We start from the raw sequence: 22,609 nt of genomic DNA on the forward strand, positions 1-22,609 counted from the left end.
AAAAACAAAAGCATGTGTCCATACCAAGATTGTACATGAGTGTTCCTAGCGACTACTGTTTGTAAATAGCCAGAAACTGGAAATAGCCCAAATGTCTCTGAATGGGAGGATGGATAAAAACAAGGTGTGGCTTACCCACGTAATGGAGTACTACTCAGTAATTAAAAGAAACAAAGTCCTGATACATACCTGGGAATCCTCTCCAAATAACGGTACTTGACAGAAGAAGCCAGACGAAAGACATTATGTCGTGTGATAGAACTTCTGGACTTGCATAGTAATCGGTAGAGACAGAGCCCAGTCCAGTCGTTGCCTGTGAATGGGGGCAGGAGGAGAGTGAGTACAGGAGGGAGGGAGTTCAGGGGGCACAAGGAAACCTGGGGCGACGGTCAGTGTTCATTGTCTTGATCTCCGTGGTTTCATGGGTGTGTGCGTATGTCAGAAGTATTCAGGTCGACGCCTCACATATCTTCAGCTTCTCCTACGTCGGCTATACTTGAGTACAGCTGTAAATGCCTTTCAGGGAATCAGTGGAGTTTATATGTGTGCCTTACATTTGATCACAGATAGTTAGGAGCATAACCATGGGGCAAGGCACCAGTGTTTGGTTAATTTGAATTTTAGTCACGTGTTGTAGCATACACACGTGTGTATCTTATAGTCTCTGTTATGCGCTTTGTCTGAGAACGGTGTGGAGAGGAGAGGCTGGCATCTTTCGAGGACTAGCTTTATACTAGTTGGCCAAGTGTTGACAAGTTTTGACTTTTGGTTCCCTCTCTCCGTGGATCATCTGGCCTGCCTTCATGGCTTTACATACCACACGCGCTGGCGACCCAGAATTACATATTCAGTCGCAACCCATTTCCCAAGTATCTTACTTGTGCAAAACAAACTCACCACATTATCTGGATGTTTAACACGAAATTCATGTGTAACAACATCTATAGCAAACTTTTGGTTCTTGCCACGGCCCTAGCCCTCCAGCTGTGTGTGGCAGCCCTGTTGTTGGCACGACTGCTGCCCGGGTGGTCCGACCTGTTCTCGTCACATCCTTGGGTTCATCAGCAAGTCGTGTGGCTCTGCCTTCAGTGCTCCTAAATCAGACACCTCTGCTTTTCCATGGCTCCTGCCTGCTCCTGGAACTGCCTGGAACAGTGTTCATGCACACTGGGTCTTACCATGTCCTTCTGAGAAACCTTCAGCCTCTTCCCACTGCCCGCATGGGCAACCCTGCCTGCCCCCGGCTCTGGTGGTGCCCCTGGCCTTTGTCCTGCACCGCCCCCCCCCGCCCCCCGCCCCTCGCCCCCCCCCCCACCCCGCCCGACGCCCGCATGTGCTGCCCACGCCTGCAGTGCTTGTCTCCCAGATGTGCAGCTGTGTGTGTTTCTGTGTTGCCTTAGCATTTGGGCCCTAGCTCACTTCACCCTTGTTAGAATGACATCCTCCTTGTAGCCCTGCACCCTTGCTGATTTTTTTCTTCGTGGAGGAGTGCTTCCTGCCGTTGGATGGCCGGCGCTTAAGTCTGAGTTCGCCAGTCCGGTGTCTCTCTGGAACCAGCAGGACCTCTGGGCTACTTGCAGGTGCATCTGTGATCTAGCCTGTCAGGATGTTGGCACATTGTGTGTTTCAGATGTTTTCTGGAAGAGGCCTTCCTCATCCCAGAGCCTTCCCTGCACTCAGTCAAGGAAGACTTGTTTTTGCCTTTCCCACCTCTGTTCATCCTCAACATCTGATTCCTTGTCAGCTCTTCCTTCATAGCAGACTTCACTGCTGCCTCACTCCTGGGGAACACGCAGCTTCTCCCTGATTGATCCCCTGTTCCCATCTCCTCTCTTCCCCCCCATACAGCCTCACCGCCCTGTTGGAACCTCCCCCGCTTCCCTCTCTGTCTCCCCCTGTGGCCTCCTGCCCCAGTGCCTTTGTGCTTGCTCTCAGGAGTGGCCCTCTCCCAGGTATCTGTGTGGCTGCTACCAGCCACCGACATCAGGTGTCTCCTCGAGGAGGTTCTTAATGATGGGAAGGCATTGTCCCCAACCCCTGTCACTCCTGTCTGCTCTCTATTTTTCTCCTTCTCAGTGATCACTGTCTAATGTTCTGTATTTTTTCCTTCTCTGTCTTATTTGTAGTCTTTGCCTTTGACAGATACATTAGCTCACCGTGGGCAGGAAACTTTGTTTTAGTTACTGCTCCATCCTCAGTACCTGGACGAGTGCCTTGACACATGGTGGCTTCCAGTAAATACTGGACGAACAGGCTGACCAGTGGGTGGACAGACAGATGATCTGGAACTGAAGTGGTTACCCTCAAGTCAGTTCTGGCTCTTATGTTATTATCTCTGGCTTGGAGACTTTGTAACCTTGGAACCTAGCACCTCCTTCTCTGGGTAAAAAGGTGGCCTGGAACAATCTGAAGGCTGTGGCTGTTCAGTTAGTGATGGGTTTTTTTCCATAGGCTGGGGACGAGAGGTGGTTTTAAATCAGTGAGATTTTTGAAATTGTCATACTTTCTACATCTTGGATCTGTCGGGACAGAGAAAGACGTCTGCTCCCATGGTGTTCTGTGGTTTGAGTAGTCTGGAGCTTCCTAGAACGCCACTTGTCGGGATACAGTACTCACTTCCTTCCCCTCGCAGCCCAGACATTCACATGGCTGCTGAGCTGGGTTTGGTTAAATCCATGGAACCTGCGTATGTGATGGAAACAGTTTTGGTCACTGGGTTATAAAGGCAGGTAAGAGTAAATGTGCAAGTCTTTTGTGTGTTAGTGGTGCTGTCTTTCACTCTCTTATTCATTCATTCATTCATTCATTCAGCCCCCCTGTTGAAGCACCTGACCTGCTGGCCTGCCGGGGCTTTAGGGAAGGAGACTGCGGCCTTTTGAGAGTACTCAGGTGGCCGTGGAGCCAGTCGTTTAAATGCACACTTACAGTCCAGCTAACAAGCACAGCCAAAGACGTATGTGAGCCTTGGTGCAGGAGAGCAGGGAGAGAGCCATGGACTGAGGGAGGAGCTAGACTGCTGGCCGGGCAGGGCTGGGTAGGGTATCGGGAGGAGCCTCTGGCCGAAACCGGAGACTTTTGTAAAATACCCCAAAGTTCCAGCCTGAATAACCTTGGCCTGGGTCCCTGTCCACCTCTCCGACCGATGAGGCCCATGGCAGAAGATGGCAACAGAGGCCTGGGGGGTTTCTGTCACCTTGATCCCACACGTGCTCTGGCTTGGAACCCTTGGCACACCTGTCCTGCCTCTGGAAGGCCATGCCTGGTTTCCCTGCTGACCTGTTCCCAGGTCCGCCTCTCTTGAACCTCTCAGGATTTGCAGGATTCCTGGGATGGTTTCTCTATGGTGCAGATGACCAGTCTTGGGCTCACATTCATTTGGGTTAAAATCTTGGCCCCTGCTTGCTGACCTTGTGACTTTAGGCCTGTTTTACATCTCTGGAGCTTGTTTGTGTATTTTTAGGGCTAACTTTTCTTTTCTGATAGGATGGTTGATGTTTTGAAGAGAATCTAGGGTCATGATCTTGCATCTTAACTCTTTGAAAAAGCAGACGTTGAAATCAGGTGGCTGGAGATGCATTGAGCATAACCGCTGCTGAGCTGGAAGGGAGGCTGGGTCTGGGATGTGTGGTGCCATCCGGCTCCTGCTGTTTATCTCGCCTCTGGAACGGGAATACCGCCTCCCAGGTGGTTGGGATCTGCACACATACACACAGGCCAGAATTACTCCCTTGGGTCTGAGCCCTCGTGTGCACGCACGCACCTCTGGAATAGTGGCTTTAAACTCTGCTGACGGTCAAGAGTCCTGGTGTCCCCCGTGTGGAAATTGAGATGCACACTTTTCAGCACGTGGGGAGAGTAATAACATGTCTGGGTGAAGAGGCTAAGTGGACAATTTTCTAACTCCTTCTAAGATGTTCTTTATGGTGCTACTGTTTATTTGAAGTACGGTGTATTTCTAGAACACTAGGTACAGTTTTATTCAACAAATTACTTATTAGATGTTTATATAAACATGCACATACATTGTAATTTTAAAACTATATAGTATTTTTAAGTGATCTTGGCTTTGTGAATCATGTTTTGAAAATAGAAATATTTTTTTCTGTTTCAGACTCCTTTTAATTTTGGCATGAATCATAGAACACCACCCTACCCCGCTGGGGATTATTGTCTTCTGTGCAGAAGTGAGCGGAAAGACTCTTCATTCTTGGAGAGCGGAATTAAGACTGCGAGCAAATTGGCCCTTTCTATGGCCCCCAAGGGCAACAGCGTGCTGCACCTGCCACTGTGGGTGTGCCCAGACTGCCGGCGGACTGTGGAGAAGGAGGAGAGGCATAGTGGCCTCGACCAGCCATCGGTGAGTGTCCACCACGGACAGCATGGGCTCCTCAGCTTTCTCACCCGGTGGGCTAATTGGGCGGTGAGATCGTTAATTTGGGTCAACTCTCTGGAAGGAAACCCCTCTTACCCCACCTCCGGGTCCCTTGCTCCATCCTCGGGGGCATCCTCCTGGTCTTCTGTCCATACCTGCAGCAGGTAGTGGGGGAGACCTACTCTCCTTGGTGGCGCAACTCAGTCAGCAAGCTCAGGAGAGCAGAGGATGTGTTTGGGCTGGTCTCAGGATTTCTTTGGCAAGACAGTTTGCTGAAAAGCTCAAAAAGTCTTCGGTTCTAGCCAGTTTCATGAGCTGGTAACTCACCTAAAATTTTTTTCCCAGAGGCAGTTCTTAACTCTGCCCCCGCCCCTCAGTTTTTCCTTGATTTCTTTTTTCAGCTGAATGGAGGCATTCTTGAGCACTTCGGGCTTACATAGGAAGGCCACACTCTTAGTCTGCTCTTTGGCCCAGTTGTGTGTTAGTGGCCCTGGTCCCGAAAGGTCTTGCTAGTCTGCTCTTTGGGTTCTGTAACGACTTGGCTCTTACAGCCATATGAGGCCCCACGTTCTAGGACTTTTCTGTTCCTTTTATTTCTGTCTGTAAGCCGCTGCCTGTTTTCTAAGCTGTTGTCTCCTGATGCCTCACTACCGGCAGCCGCCAACACCAGCATCCACCACCGTGTGTTCTGACCGGGGAATGCTTTCCAGGTCACGTGTGCTGGGTCGGTGAATAAACGTTTTGCTGCCGCACAGTGTGAATCTTCCTTTCCCGTTCTGTGGCCTCCTTCCTGCCTGCTGCTAGGCCAGTGACTTCTGTTCTAGGGGTTCATTGAGGGCAGTGCCCCAGCTCATGTGCTACTTTCTGCGCAGGCGTTTGAACAGCTAAGCCTCAAGGTCTCACTGTTTATCAGAATAAAAATTGATAATCTCTCGCCACCTCGTCTCACGTGCTCCTTTTCCTGTGCATTCTCTTCAGCACCCCTTTCCTTCCTTCCTTCCTTCCTTCCTTCCTTCCTTCCTTCTTTTCTTTCTTTCTTTCTTTCTTTCTTTCTTTCTTTCTTTTTCTTATTTTTTTAAGTTTATTTATTTTGAGGGAGAGACAGAGAGTGAGAACAGGAGAGGGGCAGAGAGAGAGAAGCAAAGAAGGAATCCCAAGCAGGCTCTGTGCTGTCAGCACAGAGCCTAGCATGGGGCTCGAACTCCCAAACCGTGATATCATGACCTGACCCGAAATCAGGAGTCCAGTGCTCAACAAACTGGTGTGCCCCGACGCCCCTCCTCAGCACCTCTTTCTGACGTAGTGTGCGTTCGACGTCCTCATTCTGCTCGGCTTCTTCACTGGAATATACGCTCCACAATGGCAGCTATTTTTGTGGATTTTCTGACCAGGAACGGTGCCTGGCCTGGCGCATTTAGGAAACCCAAATATTTGAGTTAATAAATAAGTGATTGCACACGGAAATGAATAAACCAATGAATCAGTAGGATTCAAAAGGTGGCATAGTCTGTCTTTAGGATTTACCCTCAGATCATCTTGCTTTGATCATTTTATTACTTGGCTTTGTGTCCTTTGTGTGTCCTCTTAAAGCGTATGGCCGTTTCCCCGTTTCTTTCATGGGAGGCGACTGTGTGGTGCTGATGTTGGCGGCCCACTCCATCCCCGCCCAGAGCACTCCGTGTGCTCCCCATGCTCCCTGTGCTCCCGGCCCTCTGTCTGCAGGCCTGCTCTCCTGCCGCAGCCTGGCCGTGCCTTTGGAAGGAGGGTTTGGAGACAAGTAGAAATAGCTGATTTCCCAGAAGTTGTCTTGCCGTGGTGACAGTCTCATTTCCTAACCCCACTTTGTCCTGGATAGTGCTATCAAATGAGGCTCTCTCATCACACAAATGACAGTGGGCACCAAAGAGGAAATGCTGGCTTATGTTTGTAGGCTTAGACCTTTTGTTGCTTTTTTAAAGTTGGCCTCTTTGTTCAAGCTGGGTAAAATTGCTGGCCTTTTTTAAAAACTGAGATATAGGGGTGCCAGGGTGGCTCAGTTGCTTAAGCGTCCAACTTCTGCTCAAGTGATGATCTCACAGTTCATGAGTTCCAACCCCACGTGGGCTCTGTGCTGACAGCTCAGAGGCTGGACGCTGCTTTGGATTCTGTGTCTCCCTCCCCGCCCCCCCAAAAGTAAGTACTAAAAAAATTTTAAAATAAAACACTAAAAATGAGATACAAGTTACATCTAGTAAAATTCACCCTTCGAAAGTATATATATAGTTCAGTGGGTTTTGACAGATTTATACAGTGTGTAACCACCACTACTGCAGTTAAGATGTGGAACGTTTCCATTGGCCCAAAAGTTCCATTGTAACCATTGACCTGATTGTTGTCCCCATGGTTTTGCTTTTTCTAGAGTGCTTTTTCACATAGCCTCCTTCAACTTGGCATAGTGCTTTTGAGAGTCCTCCCTCAGTAGCTTGTTCCTTCCGATTGGTGGATGGACTGTAGAGCTATACCACACTGTTTATCCGGTCGCCATTGATGAACGCTTGGGTGGTTTCCCGAATTGGACTGTTGCATAAAGCTGTGTGAAGCTCGTACAGGTCTTTCTGTGGACATTCTTTCTGCACGTGGCTGGAGTGACTTGCCACTGTTCGGTTAAGGACTTTCCTTTCAACTCTGCTCATGAAGGATGTCTGCCCGAAGTCGTCTTGTCTTTAATGTCTTTCGGGGCCTCCTAAGATGAGTTGAGGTGTGCTCCTGCTTCTTCTCTTTTCTGAAAGAGTTGGTGTAGAATTGGTATTCTTTCTTCCCTGAGTGTTGTTGCTTCTTGTTTTATGTTTCTCTCCGACTGTTTGGTGCAACACCATGCAGTGCGTGTAAGAGCCCGTGGGGCTGAGGGGTGCACTGACTCTCGTGCCCTTGGGGGATCGGATCGGTCCGGTCAGCCCTGGAGCTGGCCTGGCTTTGCTCTGGTTGCCCCACACAGTCATTTCTGGAGCAGCGTGGACTGCGCCCTGACGCTTGTGTGGGCCAGGGAGGGGCCTCCCTTCGCATTCCGGCCCCCTCATGTGGTGCTGGGCTGCCCTCGCTTCCCCTTCAGCACAAGCCTCCCACCGTGGCATTTTGTCTGTCCATCCTCTCCCTCCCCATTCATCTGGAAACCTCAGGCAGCCCTGTGCCTGGGGCATTGGGGGCAGCTCTCCCCCTGATCCTGCCGCTGCCCTGTGATATAAGCCAGACTCTGCCTATATCTGTAGGGGTCTGGGGTAGGACGAACCCCTGTGCCTCCCCAGGTGGCTGACCTGTCCCTGTGTCCGTGTGGGTTTTGGGCCTTTCTCCTACAGTGGAGAGCTCGGTTCTCTCCTCTCATGGATAAGGCCTGGGCCCTGGGTAGAGGGCATGGCCACCCCCACAGCAAAGGCTTCTTCCTCCAAGAGAAGGGGTGGGTCTGGCAAGCCACACTGGCCACATTCGGCCTTTAAGAACTCATTACAAGTCTCATTTTCTTCTAACCCACATTAAAGGCTGCACTCCTTCCTCTGCCGAAGGTGAAATAGTGCATGTGTCCCCTTGTCCTCAGAGGGGCTCAGTGCATGTGCCCAGTTCGTGTGGTCACTTCAGCCCTCTGGTAGCTCAGCGTTACGAGTTCTCACTGTCATTGTGGGAGCTCTGAGTCACTAAGTGGCAGCGGAACTAAATTGTTCTTTTCTAGGTGAGCATTCACTGCCACAAGCCATGGTAAAAATTTGCTCTGACACCCTGCCTTACGGTCCACACTGTAGACTTCCACCCTTTCTAGACCTTGTTGTGTCCAGACCCCCAGAAGTCTTCCCTTTAGACGTCCCCTTCACACTGGCACGTTCTGGTCCTGCTTGGTTTTTGTGTGTGTGTGTGTGTGTGTGTGTGTGTGTGTGTGTGTGTGTGTGTTTGTTTTTTAGGGGGCTTTGGGTGCAGGTCCTTCTGACCACACTGTTCTCCTAGAACAGCCAGAGTTCTGTGACTCAGCATCACCATCACTCACCTGCAGAGCCCCCTGAGCACTTTGGCTGGGACCTGGCTCCACGCTGCCCCTCCCTCCACCTGGTAGGGACTTGCTGAAGAAAATGGGGGCCTCGGCTCCCTGCCGCCCCTTGACCCCTTCAGGGCTGTGGATGAGCCTCTGGCGTGTTGCTCTGGCTTCGTTGTCTTACCACGAAAAGGGGTGAACCTCTGTCCTTCTCCTGTCTTCCCAAGCCCACCACACCCTCTGCCCTGCTCAGCTCAGCTCACACCTCAGGGCGGGGATGGCTCACCTCCCACCCCCATGGTCGCGGAATTCGGGTGCCTGTCCGTTTTCGTCCTCTCCAAGGCTCTGTTGCTTCGGTTGGTCTTCTCTTCTTACACACCACACATCTTTTCTTCTGTCCCAGCTCATGGCCAGGACTGTGCAGATGCTCTAGAATTGTCTGTCTTTCACATAACCCGCCTCTGAGCTCGCCATTCCTCCCAGCTGTCCCCGCCTCTCCGCAGCCATGTGTGTGCACCTCTGGGGAAGTGGTAAACTTCTGGGGCAGGATCTTCAGTGGATAACAGGCTTTCCATTTCTTTTCCAGGTGGTTTTGGTGAATTATATTCTGAGAAGCTGTTGCGTTAATGGTATGAAAGTTTGTGGAGGAATACTCTTTCCTTCTTACCATATCTGCACATACAAATTTTTATTCCTTGTTTGTGCTGTGTTTAACAGTCTTGCTAGAACTCTGTCAGTTTTGTCTTTTCAAAGAACTTGTTAGGTGAAAAAAAAACCTCTCCCCTTTCTGTTTGATTAATTGCTGCTGCTGTGTGCGGTGTAGACATGATCAGTCAGTGTCGTGGCATAGCCAGAAGCAGTGCTGGTCGGCCCCTCTGACTTTTCTCCTCCTCGTCCTCGGTCTTCAGGCTCCCTCCCACCGCTCGCAGATTCGTGTCTGTTCCTCCAGAGATATTCTGTTCCGTGTATCAGAAGGTGGTGATGGCAGACACCATGGCGTCCTGCACTGTAGACATGTGTCAGGAAGTGGAGACACGGGCTTCTCTCACTTTCTTGTCCTTGGTAGAGGAGTACGGAGGCCATGGCGAGGCGGGGTGCTGTCTGTTTCTAAGCCTCTTCTGAGGGCTGTTGGCAGGTGTCTGGAGCTTGGGTGCCAGCTGCTTCGGGGAGCTGCCATCCTCGCTGATCTCACCTGGGGGGCCTTGTGGGAACCTGAGCCTGCTTGGCCAGCCTGCTTGGGGGCAGGCCGGGAGACAGCCCTGTCCCACTTTCTGGCTTCCAGGGGAGGAGCCGCTGGGCCGTCACTTAGCTCCTGCTGCTTGTGACCACAAATCTGGTTTTTTCTTCTTTCTCTGTGGTTGCTCTTTGGCCTTCCTGAGCTCACCCGTCGTTTTTTCTTATTCTGCTCTGATAAGTGCTGGAAACCTCTCATTACTGTACCGGATTCTGAAATGTTAGTTGTATTGGCTCAATTTTAAGTATTACCCAGTTTTCATTATTTCTCTTTTAAACCGTGAATTGTTCAGAAGTATTTGTAAATACCTGAACATAGTCTTTTGGATGATTTTTAATCATTGACTTTTATTTTATTTATTTTTTTTTTTTTTAATTTTTTTTTTTCAACGTTTTTTATTTATTTTTGGGACAGAGAGAGACAGAGCATGAACGGGCGAGGGGCAGAGAGAGAGGGAGACACAGAATCATCGGAAACAGGCTCCAGGCTCCGAGCCATCAGCCCAGAGCCTGACGCGGGGCTCGAACTCACGGACCGCGAGATCGTGACCTGGCTGAAGTCGGACGCTTAACCGACTGCGCCACCCAGGCGCCCCTAATCATTGACTTTTAATGTAATGTCATTGGATATCCTGTCTCCATTGTCATGATTCCTTTCCAGTCAGTTACACTAATGCATTGTTAAGTTTTCCTGAATGTCCCGTGTGTCCTTGGAACTGTGTTCTCATGGTTTGGAGGGCTCTGTGTTCACCCCTTAGATCAACCCCTTGTTAATTGTGCTCTTCATTCCTTCTGTGCTTTTGCTTTTCCTGATATTGTGTGCTTATTAATCTGTGGGATTCTGAGTAAGGCTGGTTAAACTCCTACCGTGCATGTGTATTTGTCCTCTTTTCCTAAGTAGTTTCATTTTTGCTCTGCATTTTAAAGCTGCACAGGTGAATACATGTTAAAATGACTAAATCTTGGTGTGTTGTTCCCTTATTGCACAGAAGCTGTGTGGCTTCTCCCAAAGGCCTGTTTCGTTTGCTGTTCGCAGAGCTGTGTGAGCTCCCTCCTCCTCTTCCTCTCCTTTCCTGTGCTCCTGGTGGTGGCGTGTGTGAGGTGGTCTTGTGTAGTCAGCATAAAGGTAGATTTAATTTGGTCTCAGTGCTGAGATGACTCTGTCACTTCTGTGGTTGCTGACCTGTTTGGGTTTGTTTCTACCACCACGCAGGTCACGACTCAGGCATCACCCTTAGCTCACCTCTTGTGCCGCACGCGGTCCTCCCCATGTCCGTGGGGTTTGCACCCTCCCCTCCTGCTCTTCTGTGTTTGTTAGTCCTGGTGCCCGTGTGCCTCTGCACCTGCACACTGCTGTCAGCTTTCCTGGTGTTTTGAACTGTATACAAATGCCTTACTGCACACATTATTTTGTGCCTGGTTTACTTTGTTCACCATTATGTTTGAGATTCGTAAACATAGTTTCTTCATTTTCATTACTATCTACTATTCCCGTTTTTGAATATACTATATGTTAGTTATTTCCAAATTTTCCTGCTATGACTGATGCTCTTGGAGCACACTTTCACACATTATGTTGAATGTACGTGTGCGAAAGAAATTACGGAGTCCAGGAGAGTTTATAAAATTAACTCAAGTTAAGATTAATAGCGTATTTTTTTAATATATTTAAAAACTTTTTTTTAATGTTTATTTATTTTTGAGAGACAGAGACCTTGCACGAGTGGGGGAGGGGCGGAGAGAGAGAGGGAGACACAGAATCTGAAGCAGGCTCCAGGGTCTGAGCTGTCAGCACAGAGCCGGACACAGGGCTTGAGCTCACGAGCTGAGCCGTGAGATCATGACCTGAGCCGAAGTCGGACGCTCAGCCGACTGAGCCACCCAGGTGCCCCGATTAATAGCATATTTTTAAATGAAAACTATTTTCCAAAACAAAAATAATTTCATGAGTAGAGTAGCATTGTTTTGTTTGGGTAATGTAAGATAGCTAGATTCTCATACCTGTTTCTGTGTTCGATCTGTTGTTATAGGTTATTTTGATTGAAGTATATGAAGAAAGTAGTTCCATAGCTTTTTTAGGTGATTGTGGATATTCTTTTTTGATATTGCTCCAAACCATGACAAGTAATAGTTTCTTAATGGTTAGTTGCAACGTAAAATCTGAAACAGTAATTCAATTTGTTGCTATTACCACTACTCTCAACAGAAAAGTCTTTAAAGTGGAGGAGCTTTGGGGCCCGCAATGATGGATTCAGATTTTCCAGACTTCTGATTTTTGCGTGAAAGTTCAGATTTTGATCGGCCACAAATAGCATCAGCTGTTTTCCTTGAAGTGACAGACGCATTTCATTCATTTTTGAGAAGACCGCCACTGTCTGAGTCTGAATAGCCGTAGTTTGGTGTGTCAGGCATTCTTGATGCTTCATGGAGGAAGTGGCTCATTCAGCTCATAGCGCACAGTTCTTTTCTTGGGAACATTGCTAGAATGCTTTATGCCTACTGCGTGTTTCATCACATAGGATATTGCAAAGACATGTGCTTGAGGGTTGAGATTGAATACGATTAATGATTTTAATGCATCAAGAGCATTCTTTAGTGGAACTGGCCTTTTTAAAAAATTAAGTTATTTTATTTTTTATTGTTAAAAATTTTTTTGTAATGTTTACGGGAGAGAGAGGGAGAGAGGGAGAGAGAGAGAGAGAGAGAGAGAGAGAGAGTGTGTGTGTGAGCAGGGGAGGGGCAGAGAGGGAGACACAGAATCCAAAGCAGGCTCCAGGCTCCGAGCCGTCAGCACAGAGCCCGACGTGGGGCTTGAACCCACGAACCGTGAGATCATGACCTGAGCCCAAGTTGGATGCTTAACTGACTGAGCCACCCAGGCGCCCCTATTAAAAGAACTTTTTTTTAATGTTTATTTATTTTGAGAGAGAGAGAGAGAGAAAGCATGAGCAGGGGAAGGGCAGAGAGAGAGGGAGACACAGAATCCAAAGCAGGCTCCAGGCTCTGAGCTGTCAGCACAGAGCCCGATGTGGGGGGCTTGAACCCTTGAACCGTGAGATCATGATCTGAGCCGAAGTCAGACACTGAACCAACTGAGGCACTCAGGTGCCCCAGTTTATTTATTTTTATTATGTTCATTTATTTTGAGAGAGAGAGAGAGAGCGAGTGTGCATACACGCACACAAGTCGGGGAGGGGCAGAGAGGAGAGACAGAATCCCAAGCAGACTCCACACTATTAGCACAGAGCCCAATGCAGGGCTTGAACTCACAAACTGTGAGATCATGACCTGAGCCGAGGTCAAGAGTCAGACGCTTAACTGTGTCACCGGGCACCCCAGTGGAACTGGCCTTTTTAAAACCAAGTGCGTGGAAGCGAAGGACAGTGACTCCTAGTACACTTTGTTGTGCGACTTTCGTTCTTGCCAAGGTACTGACAGTTATGCCCACCAGTGCAGATGTCGACACAGGGAAAAGGCAAATGACACCCAGATATTTATGTGAAAATAGCTTTCACTAGTGGACTTGCTGAAAAGGTGCTCAGGACTGCCAGGGGTCCATGGACCACGTTCAAAGAACCACTGTTCCACCGGAGTACAGTGGTCCCCCTATCTGTGGTTCCCCTTTCCATGGTCTCAGTTCCCACAATTGGCCAGTCTAGACGCAGGTGATCCTCCTCCCGACGTGTGGTCAGGAGGTCAGCGGTAGCCTGATGCTAGGTCACAGCGCCCACGTCACTCACCTTACTTCATGTCCACACGTGGGCACTTCATCATCTCACATCATTGCGAGAAGAAGGGTGAGTGCAGGACAGTAAGACATTTTGAGAGAGAAACAGCACATTCACCCAACTTTTATTACAGTGTGTTGTTACAGTTGCTCTAGTTTATTATCAGTTTTTGTTGTTAATCTCTTGGCTGTGCTTCATTCATAAATTAAACTTTATCATAGGTGTGAAAGTGTAGGAAAAAACACCGCATAGATAGGGTATAGAATATTCAGGAATTTAGGCATCCACCGGAGATCATGTAACGTATTCCTTGCTGATAAGGGGAAATGACTGTATTTGTCTTTTTCTTATAGATACATGGGACTTCTTTATGCGTGTTGATTACGAGCCCTTTGTTGGCTTTATGCATCACAGGTACCAGGTGCCTCTTTTGCTTCCCTTTTCACTGTTTATAGTGTCTTTAAAAAATTTTTTTTTTAAATATTTATTTATTCTTGACAGAGACAGAGCACGAGCAGGGTAGAGGCAGAGAGGTAGAGAGAGACACAGAATCCGAAGCAGGCTCCAGGCTCTGAGCTGTCAGCACAGAGCCTGATGTGGGGCTCGAGCCCATGAACTGTGAGATCATGACCTGAGCCGAAGTCAGAGGCTTAACTGACTGAGCCACCCAGGTGCCTCGATAGTGTCTTTTTAAATTTTTTTTTAAAGTTAATTTATTTTTGACAGAGAGAGAGAGAGAGAGAGAGAGAGAGAGAGAGAGACAGACAGCGCGCTTGAGCTAGGGAGGGGCCGAGAAAGAGGGAAACAGAGAATCCGAAGCAGGCTCCAGGCTCTGAGCTATCAGCACAGAGCCTGATGCGGGGCTTGAACTCATGAACGGTGAGATCATGACCTGGGCTGAAGTTGGATGCTTAACTGACTGAGCCACCCAGGTGCCCCTATAGTGTCTTTTGATGAGCATTTTTAATCTAGTCAGATTTCTCAAATTTTTCCTTAGTAGTTACTGCTTTGTTTAGTCCTGTTTATTAATGGTTTTTCCTATCACGAGATCATAAACATATTTTTAGTATGTATTTTCTATTAGTACTGTCCAAAGAAATGTGTGAATGACAGTGCAAGCCACCATGTGAGTAATTTTAATATTTTAGTAGCCACATGTCCACATGTCACATTTTTTTTCTCAGTGGATCCAAACTTTCATTTCATCCTTTACTCAATATAAAAAATATAAAGGAGATATTTTCAATTTGTTGCCTCCTGAATACTCATAATCCTTTGTGTATCTTACGTGTACAGCCCACATCACTTAGGATGCTCACATGTCATGGGCTCAGTGGGCACGTATGACTAGGGGCTGCTGCAGTGAACAGCACAGTCCTCACGTTCAGACCTGCAACCCTCCTGGGATTGAAATTAAATTTTTAAACGGTGTGAGGTAAAGGTCGAGTTAGGTTTACTTCTGTGTGGAAATTCAGTTTACTAGCAGCATGTATTGAAACAACTGTTGCCCCCTCCTGCTCCCTGCCCCCACTTTGTTGTAACTGAAGCGTCCATGTATGTGTGGATGTATTTCTGGGCTCTGTGTTGTTCCATTGCTTCGTTTGTCCTTGTGCCAATAGCATGCTGTCTTAATTACTGTAGTTTTGTAATAAATCTCATTTTCAGAAAGTCCTCTTACCTTGTATTCTTCAAAAATGTCTTATTCTTTGTTACTTGCATTTCTGTATAATTGAAAATTATCTTGTCAACTTCCACACACAAAAAAAACCCTCTTAGGATTTGACTGGGATTGCACTGTGTTTATAAGTCAGTAGTAGGAAAATTAACTTCTTTCTAATATTCTCAATAATCTAATAATCCCATTGATTATTTTTCCTATTTATTTATTTTTCCTATTTATAAGTGTTTTATATTTTTCTGTGTTATATACCATTGTTCCTTTAAAAAAAGGTTTACCCCTAGGTATTTGACTTTTGCTTATTCTATTCTATTGTTTTTAAGTTTTTATTTATTTATTTTTGAGAGAGAGCATGTGCACGCAAGTGGGAGAGGGGCAGAGAGAGAGGGGGACAGAGGATCTGAAGTGAGTTGAGAGAGCAGAGAGCCCTATGCAGGGCTGGAACCCATGAACCGTGAGATCATGACCTGAGTCGAAGGCAGATGCTTACCTGATTGAGCCACCAAGGCGCCCCTGCTTGTTCTGTTTTAATTTTTTTTTTTTTCAACGTTTTTTATTTATTTTTGGGACAGAGAGAGACAGAGCATGAACGGGGGAGGGGCAGAGAGAGAGGGAGACACAGAATCGGAAACAGGCTCCAGGCTCCGAGCCATCAGCCCAGAGCCTGACGCGGGGCTCGAACTCACGGACCGCGAGATCGTGACCTGGCTGAAGTCGGACGCCCAACCGACTGCGCCACCCAGGCGCCCCTGCTTGTTCTGTTTTAAATGAGGCCTTCTACATTCTTCCTCATCTAACTTTGTCAGTAGAGATGTAATTGACTTTTTAAGTTGCTAATTGAATGGACATTGCAAGACCCCTATTTTATGACTCAGGTCTTTGATCTTACTTTTTTCAACTGGAATCCCAATCTTTTGTTGTTGTTGTTGTTGTTGTTGTTGTTGTTCCCGAGAGTTGCAATTTCAAATTACAGTCTGTTTGTCTCAGATGTTTTCTGTATTGCCGGGTAGTCCTGCAACACTCATTAAAAGACTCCACGCAGATGCCTTTTACTCACCTTCTCAACCTTGGTTACTGGCACAACACCCAGGATCGTGGGCCGAGTGAGAAGTGGAATATTAAGGAGGCACTTCTAGGGAACACCTGATATTTGAGACAGAGATGTAAAGTAGACATCAGAGAAAAAGAAAAACAAGCAAGTGTGATAAGCAGAAGTGAGTGAAGACAGTCGTTTTAATGTTTATTCATTTATTTATTTTGAGAGACAGAGCACAGTGTGCATGAGCAGGGGAGAGGCAGAGAGGGAGAGAGAGAATCCCAAGCAGGCTCCAGGCTCTGAGCTGTCAGCACAGAGCCCAGTGCGGGGCTCGAACTCACACACTGTGAGATCATGACCTGAGCTGAAGTCGGATGCTTAACCGACTGAGCCACCCAGGCGCCCCCGGATCTGTCATTTTTATAGTGGGCAGTAAGCACTCCTGCACTTTGTCTCAAGGTTATCTGCTTCATAAATGCTGAGAAATGGCCCAGCGGGGAGGGACAGGAGAGAATAGGCAGAGGTTTACAGCCCTGGTAGATCCATCAAGACCAGGAGAGACCCATGGGGGACTGTCTGCAACTGCCCTCCTAACAGACATTTTAAAAAGTTAACCAAGAAAAGATCTCAAGTGTTGAATGTGACAACAAAGAGATTGTATCTGACCTTTGCTAGATTCATGTCAGTGGAAGTGTGGGAGTAGAAGCCAGACTGAGCTGTGTGAAGAATAAAAGTATTGGTGAGGAAGCTGAGAAAGTCAACTTAAGGTGCTGATTTTGAAGATGCTTGACTGTGAAGGCAGGGAGAGCAGATCCAGAGAGAAAGGGGAGCTGGAGGAGGGGCTGAGAGCATTTAAATCTGGAAGGAAAGAGCTGGTAGGGAGAGGCATTCCCCCCCCCCCCCCATTAAATTTCATTTTTTGTTATAATAGTTGAGACAGCTATGTATGAATATGTGTATAATAAGCATGTTATGAAGGGTAGTAAAATGAGCACCAGTCAGCATTAAACCAGGCCGTTCCAGATACTCAAGCATCTTTCTGGGTTTTGCCTTCCCCATCTTCCCTCCTCCCCTTCTGAGGTAGCCACCATCCTTGAATTTTATATTTATCATTCCCTTATTTAAAAATTCCTTTAACAATTATATTGCCTATACGTGTATCTCTAATAATTTAATTTTGCTTATTTCTGATCTTTATGAAAATGGTGTATGTTTATGTTGCCTCTGTGTCTTTGTTTGTAAGATTCCTCATGCTGTCTGGGTAGCTGCACTTATTCACAAATGTAATTCATCTGTGATTCACATACAATTCAATATGTTACTGTATATAATTTATTCATCAATAATTTGTTGAAAGATACACAGTTTTGCTTTTTTTTTTTTTTTTTACACAATTATCAGTGATTGTTAAAAATGCTGCCAGGGCATTTGTATACCTGTCTCCAGTTACTCATTTGTAAGGGTTTTGTTAAGAGTGTGTGTTGGTTAGGATTCTCTAGAGAAAGAGAACCAACAGGAAAGAGAGGGATTGAGAGAGGGGGAGAGAGAGAGAGATAGGGAAAGAGAAAAGGAAGGAGGAAGAGAGGGTAAGGAAGGAAGGAAGGAGAGAGAAGGAGATTTATTATAGGGATTGGCTCATGTGGTTATGGGGGCCCATAAGTCCCACAATCTGTTACCTGCAGGCTGGAGACCCAGGAAAGCTGCTGGTGTCATTCAGTCTGAGTCCAAAGGCCTGAGAACCAGGTGACAGTGGTTGGAAAGCCAGAGAACCAGGACTGCTGACATCCGAGGGCAGGAGGCGGGGGTGTCTCAGCTGAAGCGGGGAGTCAGTTGGCCCTTCCCCTTTTGTCCTGTGACCCTCAGTAGAACAGATGATACCCACCCTCACTGGTGAGGGGATCGTTTTTATTCAGCCTACCAATTCAAATGCTCATCTCTTCCAGAGACACCCTCACAAACACACCCGAAAATAATGTTTTACTAGCTGTCTGTTACCTCTTAGCCCAGTCGAGTTGACACGTAAAATTACTTATCATGGTGTTTGTTTATGCAGTAGCATTGCTGGGTTGTAGGTAGTTCAAATGTTTATTACATTTATAAGACAATAGCAGTTTCCCAAGTGATCATTCCAGTTTCTATCCCTGCCAGTAGTGTTTGAGTTCCAGTTACCATATTCTTGCCCACACTTAGCATTGGATAGGCAGACTTTGAAATTGTTTGGGGGTGGGAAAGAGTAAGGCAGAGAAATGGTGGTACCCCTGAGGTCCCACTAGGATGGGAGACCTGGGATCTCTTTCTAGAAGACTCATCTTTCTGTTGAGATGGGATTCTCAGGCAAGGCTGCATAGGGGTGCAAGTAAGGTGGGGTGGGGAACGTGGAAGTTGAGAAAATTACTGTCAGAAATCTTTTTTATAACATTTTTTTTGAGAGGGGGACTGGATTTCATAGGATGGGAAGAAACTGGGGAGTGGGTAAGGTTTTTACATGGTCTTCTTGAGAAATGAGAACAGTGAGCTGTCAGGGTGTCCAGGTTGTGGCCTGAGTCCCTGTTGAAGGCGCAGACATTGCCCCCCTCAGCAGCACCCCCTGTGTTGGACAAGGAGAACAGGGTGGCAGGGCTGCTTGGGAAGGGTCAGGGTGGCTGCATAGGCTCAGCAGAAGCTGGGCCTCCGGGGTGTCCACTTGGCTCAACAGCCCCCCCGCCCGAGATGCACTGTTCCTTCCACTGGACACGTGCATGCATCCACCCCAGCCACTTTGTCCTGGCTCCTGTCTCCCTGCCCGCGCCACCCCCCCCCCCCCCAAAGTCAGGGTGTCTGCACAAGCTCAGCACAGAATAATAGACCCTAGGGATAGTTTTTGAATGAAAGGAACAAGCTTATCTTTAATTTATATCCAAAGGTAATGTTTTAGGACCTCAGAACATTTACAGATACTCTTCCTGCACAGTAGAGTTCACAATATTTTGTTTGTATTCTGATAATGGGGGAGGACATGTTCAGATCTTTGGAGGGCCTGCTGTGTATGGGAGGGCCTTGTTCCTGACTTCTGTGGCCTGGTGGGCCTGGGTGCACTGCTTGTCAAGGCTACTGAGGAAGGAACAGAGGTTATCTTAATGTTTAACATTCTTCGCTGAGGCCAAGCAGAGACCCACGAATGTATGGCCTGCTCTGTGCAGGAGAACTTCAGACAGGCAGAGAGGTGGGGTGGTCAAGGTGTTTTGTAGAAAGAGACCTGCGAGGATATAGGCCTAACTCAAAACAGTCTGCTCCTTAGTAGTCAGAACCAGGCCTGTGTTGAATTTAGCAATTTGGTTTCAGTTAATCATTCATCTGTCTCTTTATTTTTAAAAATTTTTTATTAAAATTTTTTTACTGTTTATTTTTGAGAGAGAGAGCGTGCGCGCGTGCATGAGTGGGGTAGGGGCAGAGAGCGAGGGAGACAGAGAATCTGAAGCAGGTTCCGGGCTCTGAACTGTCAGCACAGAGCCCGATGCGGGGCTCAAACCCACAAACCATGAGATCATGATTTGAGCTGAAGTTGGACACTCAGTGGACTGAGCCACCCAGGTGCCCCCAAAATTGTTTTCTTTGAAGAGGTCTGTGTCACGCTCAGGCATCCTGCCACAAGGAAGACTTGGCAGGATTTTTTGTTTACAAGTTTATTTTATTTTATTTTTGTTTATTGGGAGAGAGTGCATGAGCGAGCAGGGGAGGGGGAGAGAGAGAGAGGGAGGGAGGGAGGGAGGGAGGGAGGGAGGAAGAGAATATCCAAAGCAGACTCTACACTGTCAGCACGGGAGCCTGATACATGCCTTGAACCTGTGAACTGTGAGATTATGATGTGAACCGAAATCAAGAGCTGGATACTCAACTGACTGAGTCACCCAGCTACCCCGAAGGTTGCTTATTTTAAAGCCTTCCTTTTGATTCTGGACATTAGCAATTGTGTCCGTGTTCTCAAATATATCATTAAAACATAAGTCTTGCATTTTATACTAAGGAGCCTGATTCTCCAGCAGTTATGTGCCTGCAGGTCTTAACAAGGCATATAGTCTCAATTTAAACCGGCCATTCACGAGTTTGCTAATATTTGTTTGTATCTTGAATGTTTGCCCTGTTGGGTCTTGGTTCCTAATACAGACATATCAAGTTCCTTCATGGTGAACATCATGAGAGTGGTTGCTGATACAGGTTGTCACTACCACTCAGAGCTGTCAGATTGGGCCGACAGAACTGAGCCTCACAGATACATCGTCCAGGTGGTGGTCGTTGGCTTTTCTTGCTTAATGTAATGATTTTGAAACTTCTCTCCGTTGTTTTATGTATCCATAGTTAATTCTTTTTTATTTCTGAGTAGTATTCCTTATCCATTCACCAGTAAAAGGACATTTATGTTTTTTGGGTTTGCTATTAACGGTACAGCCACTGGTAACATTTGAGTACAAGTCTTTGTGTGGACATAGTTCATTTGTCCTTGTTAAATACCTAGGAGTGAAATTGCTAGGTGTAGTTAACATTTTAAGGATCTGTCTTGGAATTTTTCAAAGTGCTTGTACTGTTTTCCAGCCACGTATGAGAGTTCCTGTTAATCTGTGTCCTCACCAAGGCTGGATACATTCACAGTCCTTAATTGTGGCCATTCTAGTGGCTTTATAGTGCATCTCAGGGTTTTAACTGGTATTTTCTTAATGACCTGATGAACATCTTTTCTTGTACTTATTTTCCATCTGTATCCCTTTGGTGATGTGGCTCTTCAAATCTTTTGCCTGTTTTTAATTAGGTTATTTCTTATTATTATTGAATTGTCACAGATCTCTATAGTATATTCTGAATACAAGCCTTTCGTCAGGTACATTTTTCAAATATTTCCTCCTGGTGTATGGCTTGCCTTCTCATTGTATAACACTATTCTTTGAAAAGCAAAATTTTAAATTTCTATCAAGTCCAGTTTATCAATGTTTTAAAAATAATTTATTTTGAGAGAGAGAGAGAGAGAGAGAGAGAGAGAGAGAGAACACACATGGGCGTGCGCACATCCAAGCGAGGGAGGGGCAGAGAGAGAATCCCAAGTAGACTATACACTCAGCATGGAGCCCAACATGGGGCTTGATCCCACGACCTTGAGATCATGACCTGAGCTGAAATCAAGAGTTGGATGCTTAACTGACCGAGCCAGGAGCCCCCAGTTTATCAATTTTTAAGTGATTTGGGTTTTTTGTGTTCTATGTAAGTAATCTTTGCTATCCAGGGTTATAAAGATTTTTTTGCCCTGTGGTTTTTTCTAAATGACTTCTGTTTTGAGCCCATATATTTGATCTGTGATCCTTTTTTTAATTTAATTTAATTTAATTTTTTTATTTTATTTTTTTTCAATATATGAAGTTTGTTGTCATATTGGTTTCCATACAACACCCAGTGCTCATCCCAAATGGTGCCCTCCTCAATACCCATCACCCACCCTCCCCTCCTTTTTTTTATTTTAAATGTTTACTTATTTTTGAGAGAGAGAGAGAGAGCATGAGCAGGGGAGGGGCAGAGAGAGAGGGAGACACAGAATCTGAAGCAGGCTTCAGGCTGTCAGCCCAGAGCCCGATGTGGGGCTTGAACCCAAGAACCGTGAGATCATGACCTGAGCCGAAGTCAGACGCTTGACCTACTGAGCCACCCCGGCGCGCCGATCTGTGATCCATTTTGAGTGAAATTTTGTATCTTTTGTAAATTTTTTACAATGTTTATTTTTTTTAAATGTTTATTTATTTTTGACAGAGAGCGAGAGAACGCGAGCTAGCATGTGCATGAGTGGGGGGAGGGGCAGAGAGAGAGGGAGACACAGAATCTGAAACAGGCTCCACGCTTTGAGCTGTCAGCACAGAGCCCGACCTGGGGCTCAAACCCACACATCGTGAGATTATGACCTGAGCGAAAGTTGGACGCTTAACCGACTGAGCCACCCAGGCGCCCTGATCTGTGATCTATTTTGAGTGAAATTTTGTATCTTTTGTAAAGTAAGGTTGAGGTTCATCCTTTTTTCATGTCGATATCCATTTGTTTCAGAACTATTTGCTGAAAATACTATTTTTCCTTGTTAAATTAGCTTGGCATCATTGTAAAAAATCAGTTGGTACTGAATGTATGGGTCTACTTCTGGACTCTGTCTTCCACTTTACATATATTACTCATCCTTTTGTTAGTACCTTAAAAGTCTTGGTTCCTTAAGCTTTTTAGAGTAAGTCATGAAATTATGTAGAGGTTCTCTGGCTTTGTTCTTTTTTTTTTTTTTTTTTTAATTTTTAAAAATGTTTTTATTTATTTTTGAGGCAGAGAGAGACAGAGCATGAGCTGGGGAGGGGCAGAGAGAGAGGCAGACACAGAATCTGAAGCAGGTTCCAGGCTCTGTCTGAGCTGTCAGCACAGAGCCCGACATGGGGCTCGAACCCACGAGCTGTGAAATCATGACCTGAGCTGAAGTCTGGAACTTAACCAACGGAGCCACCCAGGTGTCCCTACGCATTTCTCCTTTTAATTCCTGCTCCATGTATTTTGAGCTCTGTTATTGGCATGCTTA

At 46.6% G+C, this 22,609-nt stretch overlaps 1 protein-coding gene across 5 annotated transcripts in view; it reads left to right on the forward strand.

Annotated features, from left to right (window-relative positions):
* Positions 1-22,609, forward strand: part of FAM193A (family with sequence similarity 193 member A) — a 163,555-nt gene that overhangs the window by 68,069 nt on the left and 72,877 nt on the right. For all 5 annotated transcript variants that reach the window (XM_049630178.1, XM_049630179.1, XM_049630177.1 and 2 more), the window contains exon 2: positions 4,112-4,357. In XM_049630178.1, coding sequence (XP_049486135.1) covers positions 4,130-4,357 — 228 coding nt within the window. In that variant the 5' untranslated portion in view covers positions 4,112-4,129. The remainder of the gene's footprint in view (positions 1-4,111; positions 4,358-22,609) is intronic.

This window comes from Panthera uncia, chromosome B1, assembly GCF_023721935.1.
Source record: "Panthera uncia isolate 11264 chromosome B1, Puncia_PCG_1.0, whole genome shotgun sequence".
NCBI lineage: Eukaryota > Metazoa > Chordata > Mammalia > Carnivora > Felidae > Panthera > Panthera uncia.